General features: G+C 55.1%; 2 protein-coding genes across 8 annotated transcripts; one reads left to right on the forward strand and one right to left on the reverse strand.

The window, feature by feature from the left end:
- Positions 1 to 8: 8 nt before the first annotated feature.
- SUN2 (Sad1 and UNC84 domain containing 2) lies at positions 9 to 8986 on the forward strand. 6 transcript variants are annotated; one of them, XM_040559288.1, is made up of 18 exons: positions 9 to 27; positions 1029 to 1167; positions 1517 to 1692; positions 1819 to 1953; positions 2083 to 2178; positions 2628 to 2721; positions 2838 to 2911; positions 3118 to 3254; positions 3429 to 3656; positions 3738 to 3815; positions 3911 to 3954; positions 4134 to 4299; positions 4393 to 4620; positions 5224 to 5308; positions 5395 to 5510; positions 5821 to 5988; positions 6149 to 6241; positions 6739 to 8986. In XM_040559288.1, the coding sequence occupies exons 2-18, from the start codon at positions 1049 to 1051 to the stop codon at positions 6850 to 6852; spliced, it is 2151 nt and encodes a 716-aa protein (XP_040415222.1). In that variant the 5' UTR covers positions 9 to 27; positions 1029 to 1048; the 3' UTR covers positions 6853 to 8986. The 6 variants fall into 6 exon arrangements, with proteins under 6 accessions (XP_040415222.1, XP_040415212.1, XP_040415238.1 ...); XM_040559278.1 differs by lacking the exon at positions 9 to 27 and adding an exon at positions 544 to 655; XM_040559304.1 differs by lacking the exon at positions 9 to 27 and adding an exon at positions 544 to 655 and having other exon boundaries at positions 3468 to 3656.
- A 962-nt stretch (positions 8987 to 9948) lies between these two features.
- GTPBP1 (GTP binding protein 1) lies at positions 9949 to 26763 on the reverse strand. 2 transcript variants are annotated; one of them, XM_040559327.1, is made up of 12 exons: positions 26538 to 26763; positions 22681 to 22792; positions 20501 to 20681; positions 19136 to 19484; positions 18570 to 18693; positions 16484 to 16598; positions 15881 to 16025; positions 15557 to 15739; positions 14907 to 15042; positions 14158 to 14336; positions 13470 to 13667; positions 9949 to 11964 (listed from the first exon to the last, which is right to left on the reverse strand). In XM_040559327.1, exons 1-12 carry the CDS (start codon positions 26730 to 26732, stop codon positions 11869 to 11871), a joined length of 2013 nt encoding a protein of 670 aa, XP_040415261.1. In that variant the 5' UTR covers positions 26733 to 26763; the 3' UTR covers positions 9949 to 11868. The 2 variants fall into 2 exon arrangements, with proteins under 2 accessions (XP_040415261.1, XP_040415272.1); XM_040559338.1 differs by lacking the exon at positions 26538 to 26763 and adding an exon at positions 24024 to 24960.
- Positions 26764 to 26768: the final 5 nt, after the last annotated feature.

The raw sequence follows: 26768 nt of genomic DNA on the forward strand, positions 1-26768 counted from the left end.
CTAAGCCTCGCCGGGGGGTTAATCCGGGTATATTTGCGTCAGCTGGGGGCAGGTGCCGTGGGATGGGGGCGTTCGTGGTGGCGGGGAGCCATCCTCAGGGGCACCGGGCAGCGGGTGGCGAGGGGTCCCCAAGGACACGGGGTACCGGGGGGGGACCTATGGCCATGCTGGAAGAGCCACGGGGGGGGGGGGGGGGAATGGGGGGAGGCTGGGAAATGGCGTGGGATTTAGGCTGGAGGGAAAAATGGGGTGGAAGGAGGAAAAGAAAAAAAAAAAAAAAAAAAAAGAAAAAAAAAGAAAAAGAAAAAAAGAAAAAAGAGGAAAAAGAAAAATAATTTAAAAAAAATTAAAAAAAAAGAAAAAAGAGGGAAAAAATATATATATAAAAAAAAGAGACAAAGGGTTGCTGCGCTCGTTACACAACGGGCCCGTGGGACTTTTGGGGCCGGGTTTCGCTTCCCACCCCCACCCCCCCCACCCCCCCGTTGTTTTTTTTTGGGGGGGCCGCGGGCGCGCGCGCGCCGTGCACGGGGCGGGGCGGCGGAGGAGGAGCGCGGGGGGGGGGGGGGGGGCCGCGGCTGCAAAACAAAAGGGAGCGGCGAGGAGCTGGCAGCAGGGCCGGGGGGGGTCCGCTGGGCTGCGCCGCTGGCACCCGGTGGGTTTGGGGCCCGGGGGGGTGTTTTGGGGAGGGGGGAGGTGGAGGGGGGCTGGCTTGGTGGGGTGGGGTTGGGGTGGAGGGAGGTGGTTAGGGGGTGTTGTGGCAGTGGGGGTAGCGTGAGGGGGTGCCCTTTTGGGTGGGGAGGTGGGAGGGGAGGGGGCGAGGAGCCCCCACCCCAAGGGTTGGGCCCATCCCTGCTGCCCCTTGGGCACCCCGCGACCTCCCTGCTGCCCCCCACTTGCATGGGGTGTCCCCTAAATGTGGGCGTCCCGTCATTGTGGGCGTCCCCTAAATGTGGCTGTCCCCTCATTGCGGGTGCCCCCCACTGCACGCCCAGGCTGACCCCTGCCCCTCTGCGTGCCCCCCCCAGGTGAGCCGCGTCCCCCCGCCATGTCGCGCCGCAGCCAGCGCCTCGTCACCTCGCGCTACTACCCCGGGGACGAGGATGCCGCCAGCAGCAGCTCCCTGCTGGGGGGCCACCAGACGCCCTTCAAGGAGAGCACCGGCAGGTATGGGGGGTACGGGGGGGGGGCGGACGGACTGACAGACGGACGGACAGGGGGGTGCTCGGGCTCTCCTGCGCACTGCACGCCCGCTCCCAGCAGCCTCCGGCTCGATGGCGGGAGGGAAGCGCGCTGCAAGCGCGCCGCGCCGGAAAACCACAGCGGTGCGAGCGGAAGCGGGGCCGGGGGCTCCCCACCTAGGGGCTAGGGGCAGCGGGTTTCGCAAGCAGTGGTTGCGCCGTCCCAGAGCTGGGGCGGGCAGGGATGTGGGCACCGGGGCTGGCCTCTCACCCCCCCCCACCCCGCCATGTATCCGCCGCGGTACGGTGCCGACGAGCCGGTTCTCGCCCCCCAGCAGGACGGTCCGCAGGAAATCGAGCAGCACGAAGCGGCTGTCCCCCGCCCCGAGCACCCAGACCTCCTACTACAGCGAGTCCATGATGAGCGAGTCCTACCTGGGGGGCAGCCGGGGGCTGTCTGCCCTGGGCACCTCCGGGCTGGACGATCCCCTGGACAGAAGCATTTACTGGGGTGAGCCCATCCTCCCGTAGCAGCCGGGGCTCCCCGTGGTGTTGGGGTGCCCCAAGCTGTTTTTGGGGTGGCTGGTTTCTGAGGGGACTCTGTGGGGTTGTTTTTTTTTTTGCGGGGGGGACGCAGGTGGGGAGTTCTCCACAAGGAGGAGAAGAGGCACAGGGGACACGGAGTCCAGTAAGATCAACGGGCTGCTGGAGAGCAAGACATACGACACGTACGCCTCCTCGTCTGGGTACTCCTCGGAGGACGATTACGCTGGTAGGGACTCAGTGGCGGGCCCCCAGGTTGTGGCCAGCCCCTTCCTGCACCCTGACCCCTATGCAAAGCCTTCGCCCATGGTGAAAGGTAGGGGTGAGGGTGCCACCTGATGTCTCGCTGCCTCTCCAGGTCACTTCTACTCTGGCCAGAGCGGCTCCGGCTCGGGGCTGAGGTCCGCAGCCTCCAGGGTCAGCTCCTTCCTCTGGCAGGTCCTCACCTCGCCGGGTGAGTGGGGTCCGGGTGCAGGGGGGGGGCGTTTCTGGAGGCAGCTTTCTTCCCTGCTGGCATCTCCCCTCCCCACGTGGAGGCTTGTTCTCCCTTTAGGTGTCGCTAATAAAATAAACACAAGTCGCAGAAGGGACAACGTCAGCAGTGGGGTTTGGGGAGGTGCAGGAGGAGTGGTGGTGGCGGCACGAGGGCTGTTAGCAGAACTGGGCAGTGGTGTGGGTGAGATGTTGGAGGGATGCTGCACTCGCATGTTGTTGACCCTAAATGCATGTAGTGGTTGGCGTTTTACACTTCTCACAAGCTCGAGATGTGGAGGGAAGGGGTGGCCCCGCTGCCGGAGCACCGTTTAGCCCATACACAGGGTGTCTTCCTGTGAAGAGCAGCCTTGGGAGCAGAGGGGACAGCCCTGCTGGGATCCTCTCTGAGCCCCGTTCCTCCCTCCCCAGTCCGGTTCGTGGGGTGGCTTTTCTCCTGCGTGGGCGCCGCCTGGCACCGCCTGGCCGGCCGGGCTCCCCAGCTGGCACGTGTCCCCTTGTCGAGGTGAGCAGGACCCTGGGGTGGGGGAAGCGTGGGGAGACTGCAGCCCCCTGCGGGCGGGTGCCCCACGGGGCCCCATCCCACTGCTGTGGGATGCATCCACAGCCCTCTTCCTTCAGGCGCTACCCGCGGCTGAAGAAGTCCCTGCTGCTGCTGCTGCTGCTCCTCCTGCTCCTCGCTGCCGCCGCCTATGGTGAGTAGGCCCCACGGTCCCCTCATCCCCTGCCCTGAGGTCTGGGGCCGTGCTGTGGTGGTGTGGGGCTGGAGAGACATCGTGCTCTTCCTCGACCTTGGTTTGGGGGTGATGGGGATGGGACGGTAGCCGGCTCAGTGTGGCATGTCCACTCTGTCCCCATTGCCATCCCCCTGTTTAATCATCTTGTAATCCCACGTCCCCAGGAGCTTGGTACTTCTACCCGTACGGCCTGTCGACGCACAGCCTCCCCGTGTTCCCGTGGTGGGGGGCTGGACGGCTTTCCTCCTCCTCATCCTCCTCCGACATGCCTGGGGAACGAGACGTGACCGCCCTGGACCAGGTAAACTGCGGCACCCAAAGGAGTCACACTGGGGGGCGAGGCAGGCGGAGGGTCCGTGATGGGGGGAACAGTCCCCAAAGCTCCCCAGGGAGCTTCCCAGCTCTCCTGGGGAGCAGCAGGTGAACAGGACGCTGCATGGGGGGGCTGCATGGCACCTTCCCTTCCCCGCCGCAGGGGCTGCGGGGGGAGCAGCGGCTCCTGGCTCGCTTCCAGGCCCTGGAGAAGCGTTTTGAGGCGCTGGAGGCCGAGGTGTCGCGGTGGGAGCTGCGACGAGGAGCGGCGGCGGCAATGGGGAGCGAGCCACCCCCGGGGGACATCCTGGGGCTGCTGGAGGGGCTGCTGAGCCGCCGCGAGGCGGGGATGAAGGAGCAGCTCCGAGGTGACATGGCCGGACACCTTCAGGTGAGGAAAGTGAGGGGTGCCCGAGGTGTGGGGGTGCAAGGGGACAGGCTCTGATGTCCCCTCCTTGTCCTCGCCCTGCAGGGGGAGCTGGACGCCCTGCGAGCCCAGGTGCAGAGGGATATGGACGGGCGCCTGGAGAAGATGGCGCGCGCCTCACAGGTAAGGGGACGCACGCCCGGTGGTACGTGGGGTGAGCTCGCTGCCTCCGCCGCTGCAGATCTCATGCGGATTTTTGTTCCTCCTTGTGCTGGCAGGAGATGGAGGCCCGCTTGCTCGAGCTGAATTCGGGGTGGCAGAGGTAATGGCGCATGGCAGCACAGGGAGAAACCCCTGCTGAGGTGCTCCGGGGGGATCCGGGCCTGTTTTGCTTGGGGTGGGGGCACAGCCTCAAGGGAAATGAGGGTGAACATGGGGGTAAGCGGCACGGAGGTGCCTCGGTGCAGACATTTTGTTGTGTTTCTCTTGTTCGCGGCGCAGCTCGGTGCAGGAGGACCTGCGAGGTGGCTTCCAGCGGGCCATGGGCGAGCTGGAGCAGGAGGTGGCGGGGCTGCGCAGGGAGCTGGCAGGGCTCAAGTCAGACCAGGAGGCGATGGGCAAGCACGTGGAGGGGCTGCTGGAGCAGCTCAAGGCGCTGCGGGCTGACGTGAGTCCCGAACCCCACTCCCCCAAGCACTTTTCGGCGGGGGCGAGGGTCCCGGCCCCTGTGAGGGGCTGAGCTCTGCCGCGACGGTTTCAGGTGGAGGCCCAGATGCCGACGTGGATCGGCCGGTTCCTGTCGCAGCCCCACCAGGATGGCGCGGCCGCCCTCGTCCTCCAGCGGGAGGACTTGCACGCAGAGCTCCAGGCCCTGGAGCGCAAGATCCTGGCCAAAGTGCAGGAGGAGCGCAGGCTGTCGGCGCGGGAGGCCTCGGCCGGCATCGGCGTGGCCCTGCAGCCGGGGGGTGCCGGGGGGGTGACGGAGGAGGTGAGCCCCAGGGACACGGTGACAGTCATGGGTTGGGGACCCCACAGTGCTCACAAAGGGCCTGGGCTGCCTCGGTTACCCCGTCCCTAGCAGCGGTGCTGAGTCACTTGGGGCAAAGTATTTCGGCGGAATGACACCACAGGAAAAAATGAGGCTGTTTGCTTTGGAAAGATTCGTTGGCAGATCCCTGCCGAGGGTGGGATCAAGCGGGACTGGCAGGGCCCGCAGCCTGCACGGGCTTCGTGTACACGGGTTCGGCTCCCAAAGGATGCCTGGTGCCTTGCTAGGACCTCAGATTTGGTGGGGCCGTGCTTGGGCCTGGTCCCTGTCCCCCTCCTTGGCCAGGGCCCTCGCATCCATGGGCATCAGGAAGGGCGAGCCCGGGCGCTGCCCCTTCCCTTGCACAGTGCTTTTCAGCGGGGGTATTTTTAGCAACCTCTAATGAGGCTTTGCAGCCAAGTGCATGTCCTCTCGTTTTTGCCGCGCTGATTCATCGCCCGCCTGCTCCGTGGGAAGGGCTCTGGCCCCGTGGACTGGAGGCCCCGGGGAGGGGGCAGGACCCCCTCGCCCTGACTTCACCCCTCTGTTCACCCCCTTTTGCAGCAAGTGCACCTCATCGTAGACCAGGCACTGAAGCGCTACAGTGAGGACCGCGTGGGGATGGTCGACTATGCCTTGGAGTCGGCGGGTAGGTGGCGGGGGACGGGCTGTGGGGGGGCTGTTCCGTGGGGTGCTGGTGCTCAGCTTACCCCTGTCCTCCCATCGCCATGCCAGGGGCCAGCGTCATCAACACGCGCTGTTCCGAAACCTACGAGACAAGGACGGCGCTGCTGAGCTTGTTCGGGATCCCCCTGTGGTACCACTCGCAGTCCCCGCGCGTCATCCTGCAGGTGGGCACCCGGGGAGCGGGGCGAGATGGGTGTCCTTGGGGGGTTTCAGCAGGGTTTTGCATGGGGGCAGTTTGCAGTCAGGCTTCCTGCAGTTGCTTGAGCCTGCTGGGGTGGCAGCGAGCGATGCCGCAGCCTTCCTGTAGCACTCACTGCCCCGTGCAGCCGCAGTGACGCTTATACTGGAAGGTGGGTGCTGGGTGTGAAAAGGCAAGCGGTTGGGCTGGTGGAGGTGGGAGGAAGAAAACAGTGATAAGGGGGTAAGGTTGCTGCTGATACCTAAGGGCTGCTGTTCCCCTTCCCGCGCGCGTAGCCAGACGTCAACCCTGGGAACTGCTGGGCGTTTCGTGGCTCCCAGGGCTTCGCCGTCATCCGCCTCTCCAGCCTCATCCGCCCCACGGCCGTCACGCTGGAGCACGTCCCCAGAGCCCTCTCGCCCCAGGGGACCATCCCCAGCGCCCCCAAGGACTTCACCGTCTACGTGAGTAGAGCCCAGGGGGGAGGCTGGGGAGGACGCCGCGGTGGAGGACGCTGTAGTGGAGGACGGGAGGCTGGGGAGCCTCATGCCTCCGTCTCCTTCTCCCACCCTGGCCACGCTGCCCACCCCCAGCTCTCCCTTTCTGCCTCCCTGCTCCCCGTAGGGCTTGAAAGAGGAGCGAGAGGAGGAGGGCCTTCTCCTGGGGCGCTTCACCTACGACCAGGATGGCAATCCCATCCAAACGTTCCTCTTGGAGGTGAGGCGCGGCGCTGCTGTCGGAGCGAAGAACCGCAGGAGGGAAATGGGGTGGTGGTGGTGAGGATGTGGGGTGGGTTGTGTGGTTCCCCTTGTCCTCAGAGCCCTCAGCCTGTGAAATGGGGCACGGGGAGGTGGCCACCTTGAGCCTTTCTTTCATTGGGAGCTGCCTCTTGCTGCCCTTCCCGCTCCCTTGTAGCTCCCAAATTCGGGAGATGCTCAGGTGGGGTTTTCTTTTCTATTGTGGCACCTCCCCACCAACACGCCTCTCCTGTGAGGAGAGAGGAGGAGGCTCAGGGGGATCCCAGCCCTGTGTGCAGATCCCTGAGGGGAGGGTGCAGAGAGGACAGGGCTGCCAAGAGAGGCTGGGGACTCTCCCTGCTTGGAGACCTCCAAAAAGCCGCCTGGGTGGCCCTGCAGGAGCAGGGCTTGGCAGCCTCCGTGTCCCATCCCATCTCAACCACCGCGGTGCTGTGACCCATCTCCTCTGTCCCCAAGGGTGACGACGTGGGCGCCTTCCAGCTGGTGGAGCTGCGGGTGCTGAGCAACTGGGGCCACCCCGAGTACACCTGCATCTACCGCTTCCGCGTGCACGGGGAGCCGGCGCACTGACCCCCCCCCGGCTGCCGGCGGGGGCTCGGACGGAGACGTGCCGGGGTGCCGGAGGAGTTCCCCCCCCTCCCCCTCGCCTTGCCTGCGCTGCTGCTTGCGGAGGAGAGGACTTTTTGCCTGCAAAGGGGGTGAGGCGAGAGCACCCCACGCGGGGTCGCTTTCGGTGCATTTCGGACACTTTTGACTTCTTGAAGCTCGTTTTTTCTGCCGGGGCCGGGCGGCTCCCCCCTTTCTGGTGGCACACGCACCCTTCCCGCGGCTGGGGGCAGTTCTGCGGCGGGCTTCGTGCGGGCTGGGGAGCGATGCAGTGCCTCCCCTCTGTGCTTCTCAAGCTCTTAAAGACCTCAAAACCTTCGATACCGGGCTGGCGGAGGGGAATCATTAGCAGTATTAACAAAGTATTAATATAAAAGTAGAGGCAGGGGGCAGCAGGAGGGGAGAAACGCAGCAGGTTGGGTTGCAAAGCCAGCCCTGTGCCGCCGGGTCTCGGCGATGCTCCCGGTTGTTAACTTTGAGGATGCTCTTTGAAAACTGCTTCCCCCATGGGTTTGTTCCTTTTTTTTTTTTTTTAAAGGGGTTGGGGGGGGCTATTTTCTGGTTAGGGTGTTGGGGATTTCTTTTTTTTTGTAATAACAAAGGAAAAGGCTTTTTCCACGCAATTCCTGCGTAAGCGGAGGCAGGTCTGTGACGCGGGACCGCTCAGGCGAGCGGCTTCCACGCGCAGTGGGGCTAGGGCTTTGCTTAGCACGAGGACACGCACGCACGTGGGATAAGCTAAAAGAAGCTGAGCAAGGCTGGACCGCTTGGACAGGGACCTCCACAGGGTGCCAGCAGCACTCCTGGCTCCGGAGGCCGTCCTCCGGCGCACGTGTGTATAGGCAGCTATTGCTGGGACCTGCTGCCCCGCAGTTTTCTCTGTCCCTAGCTGCTTTGTGGGAGACGGGGGACGCAAGGCAACCCCACCAGCCCGCAGCACGCCTGGTTTCTAACTCAGCTCATGTTTCTGGGTATTCTAACCTCAATGTTTGTCTTGCGTTTAGTTTAAAAAAAAAAACAAAAAAAAACAAACAAAAAACAAAAAGCTGAAGGGCTCGTGTGTAGTGTTTCAGCCCTGTAGGATGCTGGCGTCATCCTCCCAGGCACTGGGGGGGGCACTGAGAGTCAGTTCTGGTCTTTCTGCTTGGAGAGCTGCAGGGCACGGGGTGTAGAGGAGGGCACGGGGCCGTGCTGGCCCCAGGGGATGAGGGCGATCCGGTTAAAATCACCCCACGGAGAGCTGGGAGGCCCCCCTGCCAGGGGAAAACAGCCCCACGGCCAAATCCCACGGAGAGAAATCCTCTCCTATATCGAGCACGGAGCCTCAGCTTTTGGCATCCGCGGCCTGAGTTATTTTAAGCTCGTCTGCAGCTGCCTGCTCGCCTCGGAGTCATGGCTCCTGCGAGCGCCCTGCACACGCAGCCACGCTGCTGAGAGTGCCCAGACCTGTCCCAGGCCTGGCAGAGAGGTTCCTGTGTTTATTCTGGTGAGAAACAGAGAGGGGAAGGGAAAGCTCTTCCCTTCGCTTACGGTTATCCATCTGTTGGAGGAAATGCCACAGGCACTGGGCTGGAAAGCCTTTCCTTACGTCCCTTGTGGCTCCCGTGCCTGCAGCTTTTTCCCTTGGACCACGAGGGCACGCAGGGTGTTTGCCCGAGACGATGCTTTGTAAAAGGGGCGTGCAGGTGAGAGGTGCAACGCTTTCCTGAGCTGCAAGGGGAAAAGAGGGCACGTAAAGGTGCTGCTCCAGCACAGTGCATCTCCTGCCCAGGGTTTATTTAACCCTCCTGCTGATGCACCAGGTGAGGCAGGAGAACCAAGAAGCAGCTGGCAGGGCAGACTTCCCCTATTTACTCCATTTCCACTCCGTTTTTCCTCCTTTATCCTCCCTCGTTCCGGGCTTGCCCTCCACCACTGTTACAAATCAGCCCTGCATAGCTGGCTGGTTACAGGCAGGAGATGAATCTGTACTTGATGCTGTAGCCTGTTGCAAATGCTGCACTGTTTTGTTCATGTTATTTTTTAATCCAGATTGTAATTTATGCCTATGCAAAGAAAGAAAAAAAAAGACCAAGACAAATAAATTATATCAAAACTACCGAGAGTTGTTGGGTTGTTTTGCAGGTGAACGTGCTGGGGGAATGAGGCAGACCTTGGCTGTGCTACAGCTGTCGCCGTGCCCGCCTTGGCTCTCCGTGCCACGAAGCAGAGCTGCTTTGTGCTTGGGGGGAGGCTCTGGCACGAGGGCAGAGTCTGCTCAGCACCGCCGGGGCAGGAATTGCTGAGCTGGGTGGTTGTTGTGCTTACCTGCAGCTGCCTGAGCAGGAGGGGCCAGAGGCAGGCTCACACCAAGGCCACCTCAGGGCCTAAAACTGCCACGGGCAATAAATGGGGAAAGGGACGGGGTGTCGGGCCTCGGGCTGGGGATAAAGACAGGCAGAGGGCAGAGCACAGCTCCAGCAGCATCTCCGCTGCCCCCAGTGCCTGCCGCAGCAGGAGCGGGGCTGTGGCTCCCACCCACACTTACCTGTGTGCCAAAAGGGCCGTGCAGGGCAGAAGCCTTCGGGAACCTGAGATCAACCGAGAAAGCAGGAAAAGGCCAACGCCAAGCCCTGGCGAGTCCTACTGTACTTACAGGAACAGGTGAGTTCTGCCAGCTACTGCAAGGGCCCGGGGAGCACACGCATATGCAGGCAGTGACGGTGCTGTGCCCAAAACCCACATCCTCCAGCGGGCAAAGCGCCTCAGATGGAGCTGGCCCCAAACGGCTCGCTACAGCAGCTCTCCACACGCAGGCGCCCACACACACGCGCAGCTCAGCCCGCACCATGCGAGCACGCTCATTTCCCCCCCACTGAGAAGCACCAGCTCTTACACAAAGCAAAAGCTGTGCAGGGACTTGGCCGCAGCTCTCCCCGGGACTTTGCTCCCCCGCCACGCGCACAGCCGCCGTGCACAGCCAGCGAAGGAGCGCGGTGCCAGGCTGACACCCTCGTCCTGGCTCCTGGCAAAGCTGCGCGCGCCAATTTTCCGGAGGGACACAAAGCGACAAGACATCCGTTAACGTGGAACAAACCTTTTTTAAAATTTATTTTATAGATCACGCCAGCCCGAGTGATCTTTGAATGCTGGTCACAAAAGAGAGATCGCACCGCCTCCTTCGCCTGAACTGAAGTCAACCCTCTTCCAGTCTCGGCAGTCTCCTTCGTTTGGAGCACAAGGAATGGAGAAAGAGAAAACCGCCGGGGGCCCCCTGCTCCCCTGGGAAGCGGAGGGCGGTGAAATCAGATGCAGTTTGATGCTGCCACAGGGCCGGGACAGAAACGCAACGGGCCCTCGTGTGCCCTGCTTAGCCACACTTCACACCCCCTCACAATGCGGGTGCTATTGGTGTTGTAGCCGCCTATGGTTCCCCCCTCTCCGGGAGAGCGCTGGTGTTTAGGCACATAGCTTGGAAAGGACCGTCTGACCTCCCCGCTGCCACCCCTGCTCAGGCCGCCACAGTCTCTAAGGCAAAGTACCCTCGGCTCCGATCCGAATCCCTCACCTCCGATGGTTTTGGAGTGCTGGTAACACCATCTCCGCCCTCAGGAAGCTCACGCGCTCCCACCGCTCACCGCGAGCCTGCGGGGGATAACTCCTGTCCTCCGGGGAGCCAAGCGGAGAGGCAGGGTAAGAGGAAAAGAAATAACAAACAGGGAATTGTTCAAATCACACAACCCGGGGTTAAAAATCATGATACTGATAATTCATAGCGTCCTCGCAGGGCCTTCCTGAAGCCAGAATTCACCACTTCAAAAATAAAGTCAGAAAAACTACCACGTGCTTCCAAACCTGAAAGCACTTCTGTACGTTTGCTGCGAATTCATCATGACCCTCTTGGCCAAAGAGGGCAGAAGACAATCCCAATCACCTCCATCGTGGCAAAGTTTTGGCCAGTGACTTCTAGAAAACGTTTGGGAAATCCTGGAGTGAACAAAATCAAGGGGAGGTCTCGTTTGCCTGGTGTCTCTGTTCCCAAGGTACGTTCCCACCTGGGATCTCTGCCCGTCGAGGTGAGAAGGCTTTCTCTGGCTCAGGGGACGGACTGAGTGTTCCTGCACAACGTTCTTAATACTGCTAATTGAGCTGCCACAGCCTCGAGAGGCAAGTTACGAATTGCTCCAAAATGCACCGAACAGACAACAGGAAAAGCCGCAGGATGGGAAGGGGAACAGGATGGGCAAACGACTGCCCAATTAATGCCGGCTCTAATTAAAATCTTAACTGCTACTAACGTATTTGAGAAGGAGATTTTTAGTATAGGATTCCTCAACTTAAGATCAAGAACTGATTTTCAATTTGCTTCCCCCTTAGACCTCCAACTGATGAATTTTCTTACCATCGTCTCCTTCAAACTTCAAGTCGCTACAACGTGAAATTAAACCCACTGACGAATAGTTTTAGATGGGGGAGAATCCAGAAACCTATCTGGCACGTGGCCACAGTGGTGAGGAAACAATGCCGTAGGGAGCCACCCTAAACAATGTTGTTTTAACCTTTGCAAGTCCGAAATTTCAGGTGTTTGACAGCCCCTGGGTCTGAGACAGCACGTGGGAGAGAGCAGCAGGTCCTGTAGACAGAATGGGGTGAGGGAGGAGGGAGGCAGCTAACTGGCTCTTCTTGCTTCTATCCAGAGTCTCCTCTCATCTTCATGCACACAAAATATAATAAAAACTAATAAGAATAAAAACTAAGCCCATGATGTACAAAAATGTGTCGACAGGGGGAGGAGGAAGGTGTCAGTTACTCAGTTCTGTGTCTCATCACCTTCATTAGCTTATAAGTTATGCTCCTCTCCATCATTTCCTCTGGGGAGGAGGGAAGATTCTTCTGCAGCCAATCAGCTGGGATGGATTTTGGTTTAAGCTGCTCTGGATCTTTTGGATAGGAACTGAAGGGAAGGGGAGGAATTCCTCAGAAGCAGGAGGAGTACGAAATTCAGCAGCCACTGGCAGGAGTCACACAGGCTCCCTGAGACTTCACTTTATGGCGCTGACCTCCACGTCGCCGTCCTCCTCCTCCTCCGGCTTTTGACTGAAAAACAAGAAGAGACACCTTAGTGTGCAGTAATCAGAATATCAGCACAGCGAGAGTTCAACACGCACAGCCAGACACTGGGATGGCAGTTGTGACTGATCTGCTGCTTACTACCGTGAAGTCTGGGCCATCAGGCTGGGGAGGACCTGATCTCCCGATATTCTGAGTGTTTAACTCCCGTAAGAGTCAGCAGGAGCCATGGGGCTCAGCATCTGGAAAAATCGAGGCCTCAGGTTCCCTTGGCTTTGTGGGGAACGGAAGGAGAACCCCCCTCCCAGAACTCTCTTGCTAACACGACTCTGACCCCAAATCCAGCCAGCAAACCCACGATTCTCTTTTAAAGCAGCCAGATACCTTATTGCCCTCACGGACGTGGGGCTCTTCATCCAGAGCAGGCTGAGGGGAAGCAGCAAGGAGAGAGAGACAAAGATAAGCGAGAGCGAAAGCAACGCGGACTCTCAGGGGAGGGGACAAAAAGAAGAAGCTAGGAGCCTTTCTTATAACCACGATGACTCCACAGCAAAGACAAGGAGGAGATGAGGGATCAGGAAGGAACAACAAGTGTACGTGCAGGGAAGGGCCCCTGTCAGCGGCCCTCTTTCAGCAGCCAGCCTGGCTCAACAGGCCGAGACCTGACCAATGGCAACTACAACAGTTAAAAGGAAGAATGCTGACCGACTGTCTTGACGCTTTCAGTTTCGGGAACTTTTGCTTTCTGGATAAGTACAGTAAAAGGAAATCCATGTGATAAAGCTGATAAATAGCTACCCAAAGCTCGCAGTTAGAGTGGAGTTTCCGTTCCTTTCACACGAGAACAGTGGGGTATCCTTCTCAGACAAGCTGAGACGGGAAGATTTAAGCAACAAAACAGCTTGGACTCATCTGTCTAGAAATGAAAAGCCTTTCCTTCCCCTTGGCCACCCCCATCCTCCCTCCCTGAGAGGGCAGATGACCTGTGCCTGATACCACTATTTCGGTTGTAGTTTCTCCAGTGAGGGGATGCTCTACCCCTCCTTCAGCCAGCAGTCTCTGAGCATTTGTTAGATGCTTCACTACTTCAGCTACTGGGTATATGGAGGCACTTTTTCACCACGGTACAGTCAAGTAGTGAAATGTTGCCAAGTGCAGTTGCCCAGTCTTCCACCTTGGAGATTTTCATGATAGGACTGGATAAAACCCCGAGCAACCTGGTCTGACTTCACAACTAACACTGCTTAGAGCAGGATATTGGACTAGACACCTCCTGAGGTCCAACCTGAATTGTCCCGGGACCCTACACTGCTAGCTGCTGCAAGGTCAGCCAGGAAAAGTCATCCAGTCATCTGAGAATTGATTTTTGCTGTGACACTATTTGTATTTCCATCTGTTTCTGTCACACGTTGAGTCCCAAGGTGAGTGCAAAGGTATGACAGGAGTAACACTTGTGCTTTAGAGCAACCTTCATCCAACAGTCAAAAAACAAGATGCAAACAGCTACAAGAGATGCCGTTTCCCTCACTTACCGATGGCTGCAGGGCAGTAGGTGTTGGCGGTGCTGCAGCCGTTGAAGGGGCTTCGTCCCCTGCCGGCGGGCCCCCAGCTGCCATCCCAACCGGGGGAACACCATCCTCTCGTTTTGTCACAGCTCCCTTCTTTGTCGACTGCATCTTGATCTGCTGGGGCTTGGAGTTCATCGGCGAGTTATTGGTGGTCTGGAGTAACTGCGTATTACAAAGGGAGAGGGCAAAAGCAACGGTAAAACAGCTAGGCCCATCTGGCAAGGCTCAGTGTTGCTTTTTAACAGCCTCTGGACAACTGACACCGACGTACATCGGCAGAAGAACGCAGGCAGTAGCTGTTCAAAGAAACCCTGAGCTGCCCTCAAGAACCCCTACGGGGATTAAAGTGCCGCTCAGCTGAGGTGACACGCAGCCCTCCAAACTGTGACTCGAAGGGAGCGGCTGGAAGCTATCAGAAAGAGACCAGGCCTTAAAAGTCAGAGGCATCTGGGTCACCCCCTACCTTCTCCTTCCCTCATTTGCACCAGCCGAGACCCACCACACAGCAAAGCACACCGGTCATCTGCAACCCACGGCAGGGCTGACGCTTGCGATCGAAGGACGGGCTGCTCCCTCAATTCTCCTGCTGGCTTCTCAGCGCCAAAAGCAGCTAATGGGCAAAAAAAAGAAAGCCGGACTCTTCAGCCTTTACCTTAGTGATGGTACCCACAGCTTTGGTGCGGCCTTCACGGAAGACCAGCCGCTGGTCTATATGCAAGTACTCCGGGGTTTTGATGAAGCGAAAGTGCACGGTGGCTTTGTCCCCTGTCCGCAGGCAGTCCTTGTCCATGCTGAGAATCGTGGCCGTCTGACGGATGCTGCCACAATGCACTGCGAATGTAACGCACAAAGGCTTTCAACAGCCGGTGCCGTTAGCCGAATAAGCTTCAGACAGACATCTAAAGTGGCTCTTGTGACTTTACAGCTAACGGTGCTGAGTTTGAAGCGTAAAAATCTACTGCACACCATAGACTACATGGGTCAGGCTTTGTTCGGTCCTCCAAAAGAAAATACACATAAGCTTTAACAGTTACTTTCGAACAGAGACTTTCCTGGAGCACCCTTGCCAGAATCCTACACGCCAAGAGGCTGAGCTAGACGGCAGGACCCAAAATGAGTCTCTGCACTGGAAGCTTAAGAATCTTTGCACCGTGTAAATATGGCTCAGGCAGGCTACAAGTACACTTGGAGCCCCAAATCTCCTTTTCACATATTTCTCCTCACTACTTTTCTCTGTAGAATTCCTCCCCTCTCTCTAATGGACAGCTGGGACCATTAAAACAAGAACTACGGCTTACATTCAGCTTGACAGAGCCGTCGGGAGCGAAAAGACCTTTGCCTAGAGCTGATGTAAACTATTACTGCTGGGAAACAAAGACGAGACAACGCTGTGACACGTACCCATGGCCTGATACCGCGGGCTGATGGTGGTGGGGTGATGGAGCACCAGAATCTCTGCTTCAAACTCCCACGACGCCTGTGGATTCAGGCGGGGTGACACCATTACCATCCCTTTCCGGATGGAAGAACGCTTGATCTGAAAAGCAGTGACACAAAAAAAAACTTTAGCATGATCCTCCAGGGAAGAAATTTGCTTCTCTGGCTGACTGCATCCAGCAGGATCCTGAGGGATTTCGCAGATACTAACTCATGCCCACCAAAAGGCAAAGCGATAGCTGTTTAGCAGGAAGCAACAACGTTATGCAAAGGCTGCAAAAATCAAGTTCAGCTGGAATTTCTGACCAAGTTTTAGTCAGTGTGTGAATACCTTGCCCAGAACACTACTGCTGCTGCAGCACAGACTTTTCTCGCTTTGTTACACACCTCCAACGCTATTCCTCGTTACCAGGGGTCTCACTGCTCTTACCTGGCACCTGTTAGGTGGAACAACCAGGACATGGGACCGACACGGGTTCTATGGGATTTCTACTGTGCCGTGAAATGAGGTAGCTGAGGTTTGCAGAAGCAGACTGCTTGCAGCACAACTCCAAGAGCACTCTAAAGTTACGGGGGCAGCTCCTGTTCTGGGGGCGTAGGGCAGCTCTCCTCACCTTTTTCAAAGCGAAGGAGGCAGTCTGGCCTCCCCGCACTTCTTTGACAGGCATTCTCTTGCGGTGGATGGACTTGACAGCAATAGGTAGGAAGTTGCCAAGAGGATCCGGCCCCAGCAGCAGGGTGTCATTCAGCTTGATTAGGCCTCTCAGTGTCGTCCCAGACACAACCGTTCCTACACCCTGTACCAAAAAGGAAACAACACTAGTCAGGTTTACTCGACCACACTAGCAGATGAGCTCTAGAACGTCCCCCTCTCTAAGGAAGATACCCTCTTCAACCTAAAACACGGTGGAAAATTCCTAAAATGCCAGGTCCCTTACCGGGACAGAGTAAGTATCATCTATCTGGAATTCTGCTGGTTCTTCTTCCCTGTAACTGGTCCGTGGAGACAAGAGATTAAGAAACATCTTCAGCAAATCTAGGTTCTCCCCAGTGACGTTTGAAATCTGGAAAATCGGGCACATCCTGTAAAGGAAAATGGATGAAAATGGAGTCAGTTCGCTTCCCTGCCTGGGATTCCATGCGTAGGAAGACATCCAACATCTTGGACTGTGTTCAATACACAGTGCTAGGAAGGGAGAGCCCGGCAAGCAGTCAGATGCACAACACCCCACGTTTGAAACCCTGCAGCATTGTCTCTGTCTTCTAATGACATTCAGGAAAAGGTGTAAGGTTCCGGGACTGAAGGGAGCTGAGCGCACCCTGCCATCTTCTGCAGACTGCCCAGCAGCAGCCTCTCATTTCTGCCTCAGAGGGGAACACAAGCAGGTCAATCTCAGAACCAACACATTCTCAGGGAATCAACACACCACATGGCAAATACAACCTGAACACATCTAGACAATGGGACTCTCTCTCTGAATCTTCTCACCCAGTCTCCAAATAGGACCGAAAGAGAAACGACTCTCCTCTGCTCCCGTTACCTCTCTGAGCTGAAGTTGGAGGCTGTTACAATGACATCATCCTTGCTCTGAACCAGCACGGGAATCTTCCTGCACCCTGGGGACTTCAGCAGTCGCTGTAACAGCTTCAGGGTTTCTTAAAGGGTGAAATGAATATTGTTAGGGCAGCATCTCCCGCCTTTACAAATCGCTTTTGTTCGGTTTCCCGAAGGGAGACTGGTACTCTTGCCACAAACAGACAGGAGAAGATGGCTAAAGGTGTGTGAGTGCCACTACGAGTTTGCTGCAGCCAAGGTGGGACTTAGGAGCCATTCCGTTTTCCATTTCATGCCGGCTGCCAAGCGACACAGTACAGGAACAGACACACAGGTTTGCAGCTACAAGTGCAATGCTGTGAAGTTTTACAGCTGTCTATTAAATAGCTTTAAGTAGTTACAAAATGTTTCTTCTTCCTATAAAGGATTTCTCGCATTGAATTCGATCAACGAAACTTGTCAGCACTCAGGAACTGGAATATTTGAGAATATGTGAATTAGAAATCAATTTTGACCTCAAAACACTTTGGCTGGCAATTAACCTGCCACAGAAGGTTAGAGAAGAATGAGGAGGGTAAAGATCATCATCACAGGCTAGGGGGATGCAGGGGGACCAGATCTGGAAGTAACTGTTTTGGGACAAATCTCCCAGCTCCCAACTTTGATCTCCTGCCTATTTTCATTTTTTTAAGCCTCGGATCTGTCACCCAGCAGGGGTGCACCAGCATCAGTCTCCTGCAAAGTGCCATATAACACATGAGGGGGAAAAAAAAAAAAGCTAACAATGGTTTAAAAGAGCAAATCATTTATATTCTACAACTGTCATCCAATTAGATGGGTTTTGTGAACAAATGATTGCCTATGGGAGAGTAAAATGTTTTGGGTACAAACACAAACATTTAATCATGCCATCTGCTCTTCACAGATAGGTTTGAGCCAAATCTTGTGACTATTTAATTTAAACAGAACATGACACAGGAGCAGCTTCTCCCAGGAGAAGCTCTTCTCACTGAGCCAAGCATTCTCCTTCCTCCCCAGTTACTGTGTTAGGGTCAGGCCTTTCGTTTATTTGCCAAATCTCTATTACAGAGATATTCAGGTTACCTTTTGATCGCACGCTTCTGTTCATCTGAAAAATATCCAGCATTTTCACAGAAATGAACTAACTACGGACAGTACTGGGAACAGACACTTTCCCCATCCTCAAGACTACTTATCAAAAACAGCATCACTCCAATTAACCACAGCATGTTCCTGAAGGTGTGAGAAACACATCGAGAGAATTTTATAGGTGAGAGTTGGTCACAACCTGAAGAAACGTGAAGCATAGGTTAAAGGGCCATTGCTGGGGTTAGATGTGCTGTTTTAACTGCTGCTGAGCACGGAAGTTGCCAGCCCCTGCTGCTCATTGCCATCCCTCACCTGTGTCTGCTCCAGTCCTGCTACCATAACTCATGCAGCTGCTTTGAACCATGATTTGATTACGTGTTGGTTGGTTGTGAGGACACAGGAGGGAGCGGCTCCCTCCTGTGTCCTCACAACAGGTTATTATAACAACAAGTTATTATTACTCGCTAATAACGGCTGCAGTTATGCCAGCAGAGCGGAGAAGTGCCCAGGTGAGCAGGATGTACCCAGGAGCTGCCCCTTCGACTAGCTGCTGCCAGAGAACAAGTCTGACCACAGCTAGAGATCACAATCAAACTGCGGGCCAGAAGGAAGGCAGATTTCCAGACTTTCCCTCTGGGTATAAATTCCCACAGAAAAAGCAAATCCACTACCCACCTGTACAATTCTCCCCCTAGAGTTGAAAAAAAAAATCCTACAGCAAACACTTTTTTTCGTTGCCCAGGTGAGCCCCCCAACCTGGGTAACTTTGAAATGGTGACTGCAAGCGAACTGCCTTGCAGAACAGGCCAGGAAAAGTAAGAGTAGATTTCTGGAAGGTGTTTAAGATGCAGTCAAACCCAGACAAAGCAGCTTTCTTCCAGCAACGGTTCCTCAACCCAAACGGAGGACAAGAGCACACACAGAGGTAAGGAACACGCCTGGAGAGAGCTCGTAGGATTCACCTTGTAGGATGTTGGCAGGGCACATGTCGATCTTGGTCACCACAACAAAGACGGGAACGTTGAGTGCTAGGGCCAGGCCCAAGTGCTCCTTGGTCATCCCTACAATCCCAGCATTGCTGCCAACCTACAGCGGGGATACAAACACATTCACGTCAGCGTTCCTCCTGCAGAGCGCTGGGTTACAGAGAAGGTCTTGCATCAGACACGCAGCAGGCTGTGATTAGGTTGTAGATGTGTCATTGGGACTTTATGAGCAGACCCAGCTCACTTCAAATGCTCTTGGACACTAAGAATTCGTTCCTCCAGCTTTAACCAGGTGTTCTGGAAACCAGAAACCTTTCAATTTTCAACAATCATACATCTTGGACCAATTTGTGACTGACTGTCCTGGGACACTTTGCCTCAGAATCCTGGCTAAAACCCCCACTGGCTGCTGCTCTCCACCTCTGGGAGATGCCGCCTCCCTCCACAACCCACAAGGACCTTGCAGTAGGAAAGAAGTTGAGGCTGTAAAGCTGTGAACAGCGCCCTTGCTGCTGCTACCGTGTATTTTTCTTGCTACCTACCATCAGCATGCAGAAGTCGGGTAAATGGCCGGTCATGCCAAAGACGGTGGTCTTCAGGTACTTTTCATGGCCAGCCAGGTCAATGAAAGTAATGACCTTGGTGGATTTCTCGCAGATCTTTGTCCACTCCAAGCTGCCGCCGTGGCTGTCGGGCTTGTTCACCACGTTGCCCTCGCTGTCGAAGCCCAGGATGTCGTTGCCCACGCTGCTGGTGCGGCCCGACTCAATCTCGTGCTTGTGGCGGAAGAGCTTTTGCCGAGCGAAGCCTCGGCCGTTGTCGAGTTCACCGTGGGTCAAGACACCCAGCAACGTGCTCTTCCCTGCATCCACATTGCCAACCACTGCTACCCTGGAAGGGAGAGGAAAAAGGAGCCTGGTAAAAGCTGAGACGTGAAGGAAAAGAGACGAACAAACAAAAAAACAAACGCCACTGCTGCTGTAAATAATTAGATTTTTCTCCCTAACCTGCAAATAGAAATTTGAAAACGTTAGACCCTCACAAACAGAGCAGAGATTATTTCACAGTTAGTTAACAGGGATAACTGGGATGTGGAAGACTGTGGAGATATGTTGCTGGTGCTCACAACACAGAGAGCTGGATCCAAAATTGCTTGGTGCTATACAGAACCTCTCTTCCAACTCCTATTCTCTGCAATCAATTACACGTGCTGGGCCAATTCAAAAAGAAAAGTCTAAATCCCAGTTTGGGCTAGAATCCCTCTGCTTTTTTTGTACTTGTTATGTAGCACCAGGTGCCAGGGAGATTAGATTGCTGTTTTCAGAAAAGGCAAAGCTCAAACGCAAACTTTTTAGGGGAAAACCCCTTCCTATAGCAATCTCCTTCTGCCTCTGATAAAGGTGACAATTACGGCTGTTGGCAAATGTCGGAAATCCATCCCCACCCAAGTCTGGGCAGGCTCTCAAGTCAAATTACACAAGCTATTAGATGTCCATTAGAAGGTGACTTGAATCATCACAGTCTTGGAGTAGAATGGAAACATTAGTCAGAAGTGTTGTATTCTAGCAGCGTGCATATATGCACACACACGCACACACGTATGTGCGCACATGTGGCTCCCTGCTGGGATTCAAGCACACAAAAGATCCCTAAACTGTGGGGTTGTCACCCAAACAACAGCCCTCAGCTAACCAGAGGCAAACCTTCACAGGCTGTGCACAAAAGCGAGAGCAACAACAACAAAAAGGAGATTTCGTTAGCAAGGAGTGGTCAAGCTCAGCTCCCTTTGTTGGGCAGCTACAACACCCAGACTGGAGTCAGCGTTGCTGGCTCAGCACCACAGCCTGCTCACGGGGTAAAAATGTAGCTGGGCTGCTGACTAACCCTGTACGCGCCCGGCTCCTCACCTGACCTCCAGGAAGTCGTTGTCACCCACGCGTTTCCGAACGAGGTAGTCCCGCACCTTGCCCCCCGCCTCCTGGTGCTCCCGCAGGAGGATCACGTCTGCCTCGATTTGCTCTGCCATGCTCTTCAACGTGGCATAGGACGCTTCCATGTCTGCCTCGCTCAGACCGTACTCGGTCCCATCTAGTTATGGGGTTGAGGAGACAAAGGACAGACAGTGAGAACCACCCTGCAAGAGGCAGCAGCAATTCCACTCCGCCCAGGACTTTCACACCCATCGGGATTCACACGTGGACCGGAGACATCAGCCATGCAAACAGAACAAACGTCCTTCGTCAGAGAGAAAAAAGGACGGTCTTCACTTTAAGTCTTAAAAAATTATTATAAAAACGCCCTCTTTCACCTTATTTACTCTTATTGCAAACAAAAACTTAGAGATTGGCAAGGAAAATGTATTTCTGTCTAATTCCCATACTTCACGAGCTGAAGGTAATTTGCGTGCATTTCCCTCAGCCTGACAGAAAATCTCTTCTCACATTACAACAGAGGAAAAACCATAAACAAAAGGAAAGCTGCGACTGAAATATCCCCACGGTTGACCAGTAAAATGTGGAAGCAATTTAAACTATCAGCTTACTCCATAAAAGCCACATCCCAAGTCCACTTTTTCTGCAAATCTGGCCCGTGCAGCAATTCCTTTAGCCCCCACACGCTCCAGTTAAAACAATGGTTTTGGCCTGCCTCGCTGCCTTCAGCCTGGCACTCGCAAGAAATGCTGACGCGAGCACGAGGCCAGAAAAAACAAGGAGGCACTCTTGCCTCTGAGCAGCCCACCCAAGCAAAGAGCTGAGAGCCAGAGAAAGCCAGGGGGCTTTTTTTTCCTAGCCACGTGAAAGGCCACCAGAGCTCTCGGCTGTTCCCCTGCGCCCCAGGTGCTCAGAAGCTGCACAGATCTCAGGCCCGAATCTCCTTTGTGGGCAAAAAGAGAGAAAAAAAAATCACAAACAAAGACACAAAGAGAGGTGGAGAGACGCGTAGCACCTGGACGACCAACACCATTGCTGTGCAATCGTTTATATGCACGGCTGACTCAGCCGGCGAGCAGTGACTGCAGCCTGCACGAACTGATCGGCATTTTAACCGCCGCGCGGCTCTGAAACAAGCAGGGGGGCTGGGCCATCTCCAGCCTAGCTCGTAATCAAACGGAGGAGATGTGGAGATGGCGGGGAAAACAAACGGCACCGTGGTTGGGGTCCTGAGTCACGGAAGGGGAATGAGAAGTAGAGGACAGGTGAGTAAGAGCTCAGGGAGAAAGGGAAGGGTCAACGCTGACGAAGCGGTGAGCCCCAGCAGCCTTCCCTGGCCTCTCAGGCATCTCATCGGGCACCCAAAATGATCAAAATCATAGACATTCAAACTGAATGAGAAAGTAGAAGATACATATATATACATTTTTTTCTATCGGATGCCGTTTCCGATAGCCTCAATCCCCAGAAAAGATCCCCACCTCCCTCAGCTACGCGGCGGCCTGGAATGAAATGAGAAGTGAGAGAGGAAATTTCAATTTCCAAGCGAGGCCGTGCTCAATAGCCTGTTATCAGCACGGGATGCAAACGTGCCAATTGTGAACAGGAACAAAAAGGCGATCTGTGCTAAACTGCTAAAATCCGCAAAGGCAAATGACTGCGGTCACACCCTGGTAAATGTGATATTAAAAGCTTCACGCTGAGAAAAGGAAAACCTTCCTCTCCACGGCACATGCTTACAAGGAAAGTCAGCAGCATGTATTTTGGCCATCTGACGCATCTCCAATATAGCCCTGTGGGGTGAAAATATTATTTACAATGGAGAAGTGACCAGAACAAGACACAACACGGCCTTCATCAGACATCGAGGAAGTCTCTACTAAAATTGGTATTACAACGTTGTACCCTTCATCTTCTGCTGTTGTTCCCAGACAACTTATGCCTCATTTCCAAAAAGACCGGTATGATTTTATAAAAAAGTTCCTAAGGCAGCTGTTGGTGGGGTTAAAAAAAAAAAGTCCCACATGTTCTGTTACAGAGGTTTCCAAGTTATTCTGGAGAAGTCAGTTCTACTTTCAGCAGTAGCTGTTAGCTGAACTAGGCTTTCCTTTCAATTTGCACGTTTTCTGTTGTTTTCCCGAGGAAGCTGCACTCACCTGATCCCTGTCCAATGACGTAGATGGTCTCCCCACACCCCTCATCGATCCTCTCCGACATCTGCCGGAGCAAACTGTCGTACTGCTCTGAAGTTGGACTCACCATCACCAGCTGGAAAAGAGATGAAATAGCCAATATGATTTCAAACCCAGCTTCAGTTGTAAGGCCAATCAATCAGCGTGCTTTACTGAAAGAGGAGGGGTCTTTCCCAAGGACCGCTTTCTGGTATTTCGTTTTTCAAGACCAGCTTCACTGACAACTATTTCCTTGTGACACTGCACAAGGTTATTTGTTCAAGCTCGGACTTCATTTACACTGGAAAATTGACTTCAAAGCACGTAAGAAGCTGCAGTGTTGCGTTACCAACAAGCTTTGACTGCAGTTACTGCAACAACCACAGCTTCCTTTGCCCTTCCCTACTGTGGGGTGAAGAGAAGGAAAAAGCGGACAGAAACAAAGAGGAAAATGAGGACAGGAAAGTGCTTTGGGGAGGGTTTTTCCCAGAACACCTTTGTGTGTAGCACCGCTTCTGGCAAAGAACCGTGCCACTCGTACGGCACAGCTGAAGAACTCGTGCAGAGGCCTCCACGGAGCAGCCACATCGGTGGGGTGGCAGAGCCAGGAGACCTTCGTCACCCGTTCAGGACCGTGTGGCTACCAGTTCTCTGGCTGCCTCTGCGTTTACAGATCTGCAGGTGGCTGAGCATCCTGGCACCGTGGCTCAAATGCTGGGACCGAGGAAGGCACTGCTGTTAAAAACGCAAGATAGCCAACAACTGTAGAGGCACGGATAGCTCTGCGGGTAGGCGCTCCCGTGTCACCCGACAGCACTCCGTGAAATCCGTACTTCCACCAGCTGTTCTTACGTATACATTCCAAAATCACCCCCAGGAAGACGCATTTCCCTCCACTATGCACCCAGGCCAGCCTGAAATTGGTGCTAGATGTTCCTAAAGCACGTGGCTTACTGCAGTTCACAACGGTTCCACCTGAAGCCTGCCCAACATTCCTAAAACAACCTGTACTCAACCTAAACGTGTACTCAAGCAGGAACTACCTTTGCCACCTACTACTACGCAGGTGATGAAGGTTCTTATTAGGAAGTCAGAGCGTAAGAGAACCCAAAATCCCCTAACTAAAGCAGCTTCAAAACCGTAGCAGTGCATGCACCCGGGAAAACGGAGCACAGATAGCAAGTGCTAATTAGATGGCTTAAGGCTGCCAAAGCAACACGTTAACGGTCACTCAGAACACGTGTCTGTCGGTGAGGGGCAGACAGCTGAGAGACAACCGCCTTCGTGTGCCTGCTTAGGTGCACGCCCTACCTACGGTTTTGGACTACCTGGCGTGGTTTGCAAAGCGCTAGGGGTAGCGAAGCGCTCTGATCTGCAAGGCCACGTAGTCTGTCTCTTTTGTGCGTCGATGAACTGAGCTTTGCCTTTATTAGTTGTTTGTTCTGGTTTTGTTTGTTTTTTTCTTCTTCTTCTCTTAGAGGAGACCACGGGACGCACATGTATCGAGAGGAGAACCAGCAGCTGTTCAGAGGCTGGATCGGGACAGAACGGAGGGCTGTGCGTTTACACGCAGGGCTCGTTTTGCCTAGCGAGCACTTTCAGGAATTCCTGGAAGCACAGCGGGCCGGCTCACTGCTCAGGCCAGCGCATCAGCAGAGGTCAGGGTCCCAGGAACATCCATCAAACAGGCTGTTACATTAATAAAGATCAATAAAATAACAGAGGGGCCATCAGCGTAGAGGCCGCTAACTTCCGTTTCTTCAAGTTTCAGCACCAGCTTCATTTTTCAGCTATTTCAAATGCTTCAGCCACGCGTTGACCCAAGCATCAGGGGCCGTTTCAGCCGAGCAGCTCACTGCAGCCGTTCTCCACAGTGCCGGGCAGGAGGCTCAAGCAGCACATCAGCTTGTAGCTGGTAGGATATCAAATAAGGACGTGTAGAACAAACGTCAGCTTTCACGGATCACACCTTCTAGCGTTGTTCAGTATTCCTCGTAGCTGCTTCTGCAGTCCCCAGCCCCCCAGACAGCTCTGCAGTTTCCTAGGTCACTGCAAGACTGTACTTGCTGTTTTGAAGATCTCTTTAGCTACCTTCCTAGATAGACGGCGGCTGTTCTTTGCAAACTCCTTGTCAGAGAGAGGCCCTCTATCTTGGCATCTATGCTTCTTTTTTCTTTTCCTTGTACTATGTATTCTTGTTTTTTAGAGGTTTTCACCGAGTCAAAAATTTTCACTTCTGTTGTTTCAACTTTGCCAGGCATCAAGGAGTTAACGGTAGGAGTCCTGCGGGTCCAGGAACTTCAGAATTCCTACAGGGCGAAAAAAGCAACAACCAGTTATGGTTCTATTTTCATGACAGCAGAAAAACATGAAAACGTACAAGTTTGAGATGCCACCTTTAAAGTCCCACCCCGATCTCTGGGAGGAGAGCACTTTTCCCACCTTTCCTCTGGTCAGCTTTGGGATTAAGACACACTGGAGGTGGGTGGCAGCTGCAGCGGGCTGAGCTTATTCCAGGTGACAAGACGGACCGTGCCACTCTGCACTGCCCATCAGCAAGCAAGAAGCAATGAATTTGCGCTGATGAACGGAACTGCTCGCTTGATCGACTGACAAGGTGTTACGTGCTTGGTAACAGAATCGCAAACGTTCTTCTCTAAGCAGAGCACACCTTACAACGAATGTGCTGGGGTCAGCAGGAGGACTGGGAGAAAAGTATGCAACACAGTGGCGAGTTGGCTCAGACCTGGACAGAAAGCTAGCACAGAAACTGACAGCAGGGAGAGTCACTGTTTTAAGCAGGAAGTGGCAAGCAGCAATTAACTGGGAAGACGGAGAAAATGGGGGGTGGAAGGGGAGAGACCAAGTTAGCTACTGCACGTGGGGCTGCTGTTCTGAGCACACAGCAGGTGACTAACTTGGGGAGATGGGGCAGAGCTCAGTCTTAGCTCTCATCCAAGATGGGGATAAATCAAAGTCTTGGGGAAAAGACAGCATATATACACTGCTGTACGGAAAAGTAAATTGTAATAAAGGTAAAAATATATATATATATATATATATACACTTACGTATTACTTCCACGATGCCTGCAGGTTTTTAGGAAAGGAAGACTGGCTGACAATACAAACGGAGGTAGTGGGAGAAAGACTTTCTTTTCTCTTTGTCAGAGCTGTGCTCAGGTTCCTGGCTGTCAAGGATCAGTGACAGTCCTCAGCGTCCTCCTGCGTGCTCTCCCGCATCAGCCACATCGAAGACAAAGCACAGGTGGGTATCGGCATCCTGTACCAAAATCTTGTCCAGCTCATTAAGACACGCGCAGGCGGCTCAACAGGTTGTGACTTTTGCGCTTTACTTCCTTGTAAGACATCTTCGTAACGTTTAATACGGCACCGCGCCGGGTCATGCCCTCAAAGAGAAAGGTACCTAGATCCACACACTACAATTCATTCCCTTCTGAGGGCAAGGAAATCCAGGGCTTTGGAATGGAAGCGGATAGAGGAGGGGCGGCGGAAAAACACAAGGGAACTCCAGCTAGTTTGGGACGGCGTAACCCCAGGGGGTCCCAACCGAGCTGTCACCAGACTTCAGAGCGGGGCACGGCTGTGGGACGCGCCGACCCCTCAGCGGGAAGGGCTGGCAGCTCGAGGGGCACCACGGCAACCCGTGCGCTATTACCTCGCTGCAAGATGGAAGCGGGAGCAGGACCGGCTGCCGGGCCCCCAGCGGGGCCGAGCCGAGCCCTCCCCGCTCTCCTCACCCCGCGACCAGCCCCGAGCCCGGCCCTGAGGGGGGACGGGGGGGGGGGCGAGGCGGGGCAGCCGCCCCCCGCCGGGGCCTACCTTGCTGGTGAGGTCGACGTCGGGCTCGCCGTTGAGCCCTTCGCCGTCCTCGGCGTCGAAGGAGGAGGCGCGGCGGGGCAGCGCGGCGGCCGCCAGGCGGGGCCCCCCGCCCGGGGAGCCGGGCTCCGGGGCGAACATGCAGGCCGGCACCGGGGAGCCCCCCAGCGGGGAGCGGCTCCGCTCCGCCGCCGCCATCTTGCCTGCCCCGGCCCTCCGCCTTCCGCCGGCCCC

Source organism: Cygnus olor, chromosome 1 (genome assembly GCF_009769625.2).
Source record: "Cygnus olor isolate bCygOlo1 chromosome 1, bCygOlo1.pri.v2, whole genome shotgun sequence".
Classification (NCBI taxonomy): Eukaryota; Metazoa; Chordata; class Aves; order Anseriformes; family Anatidae; genus Cygnus; species Cygnus olor.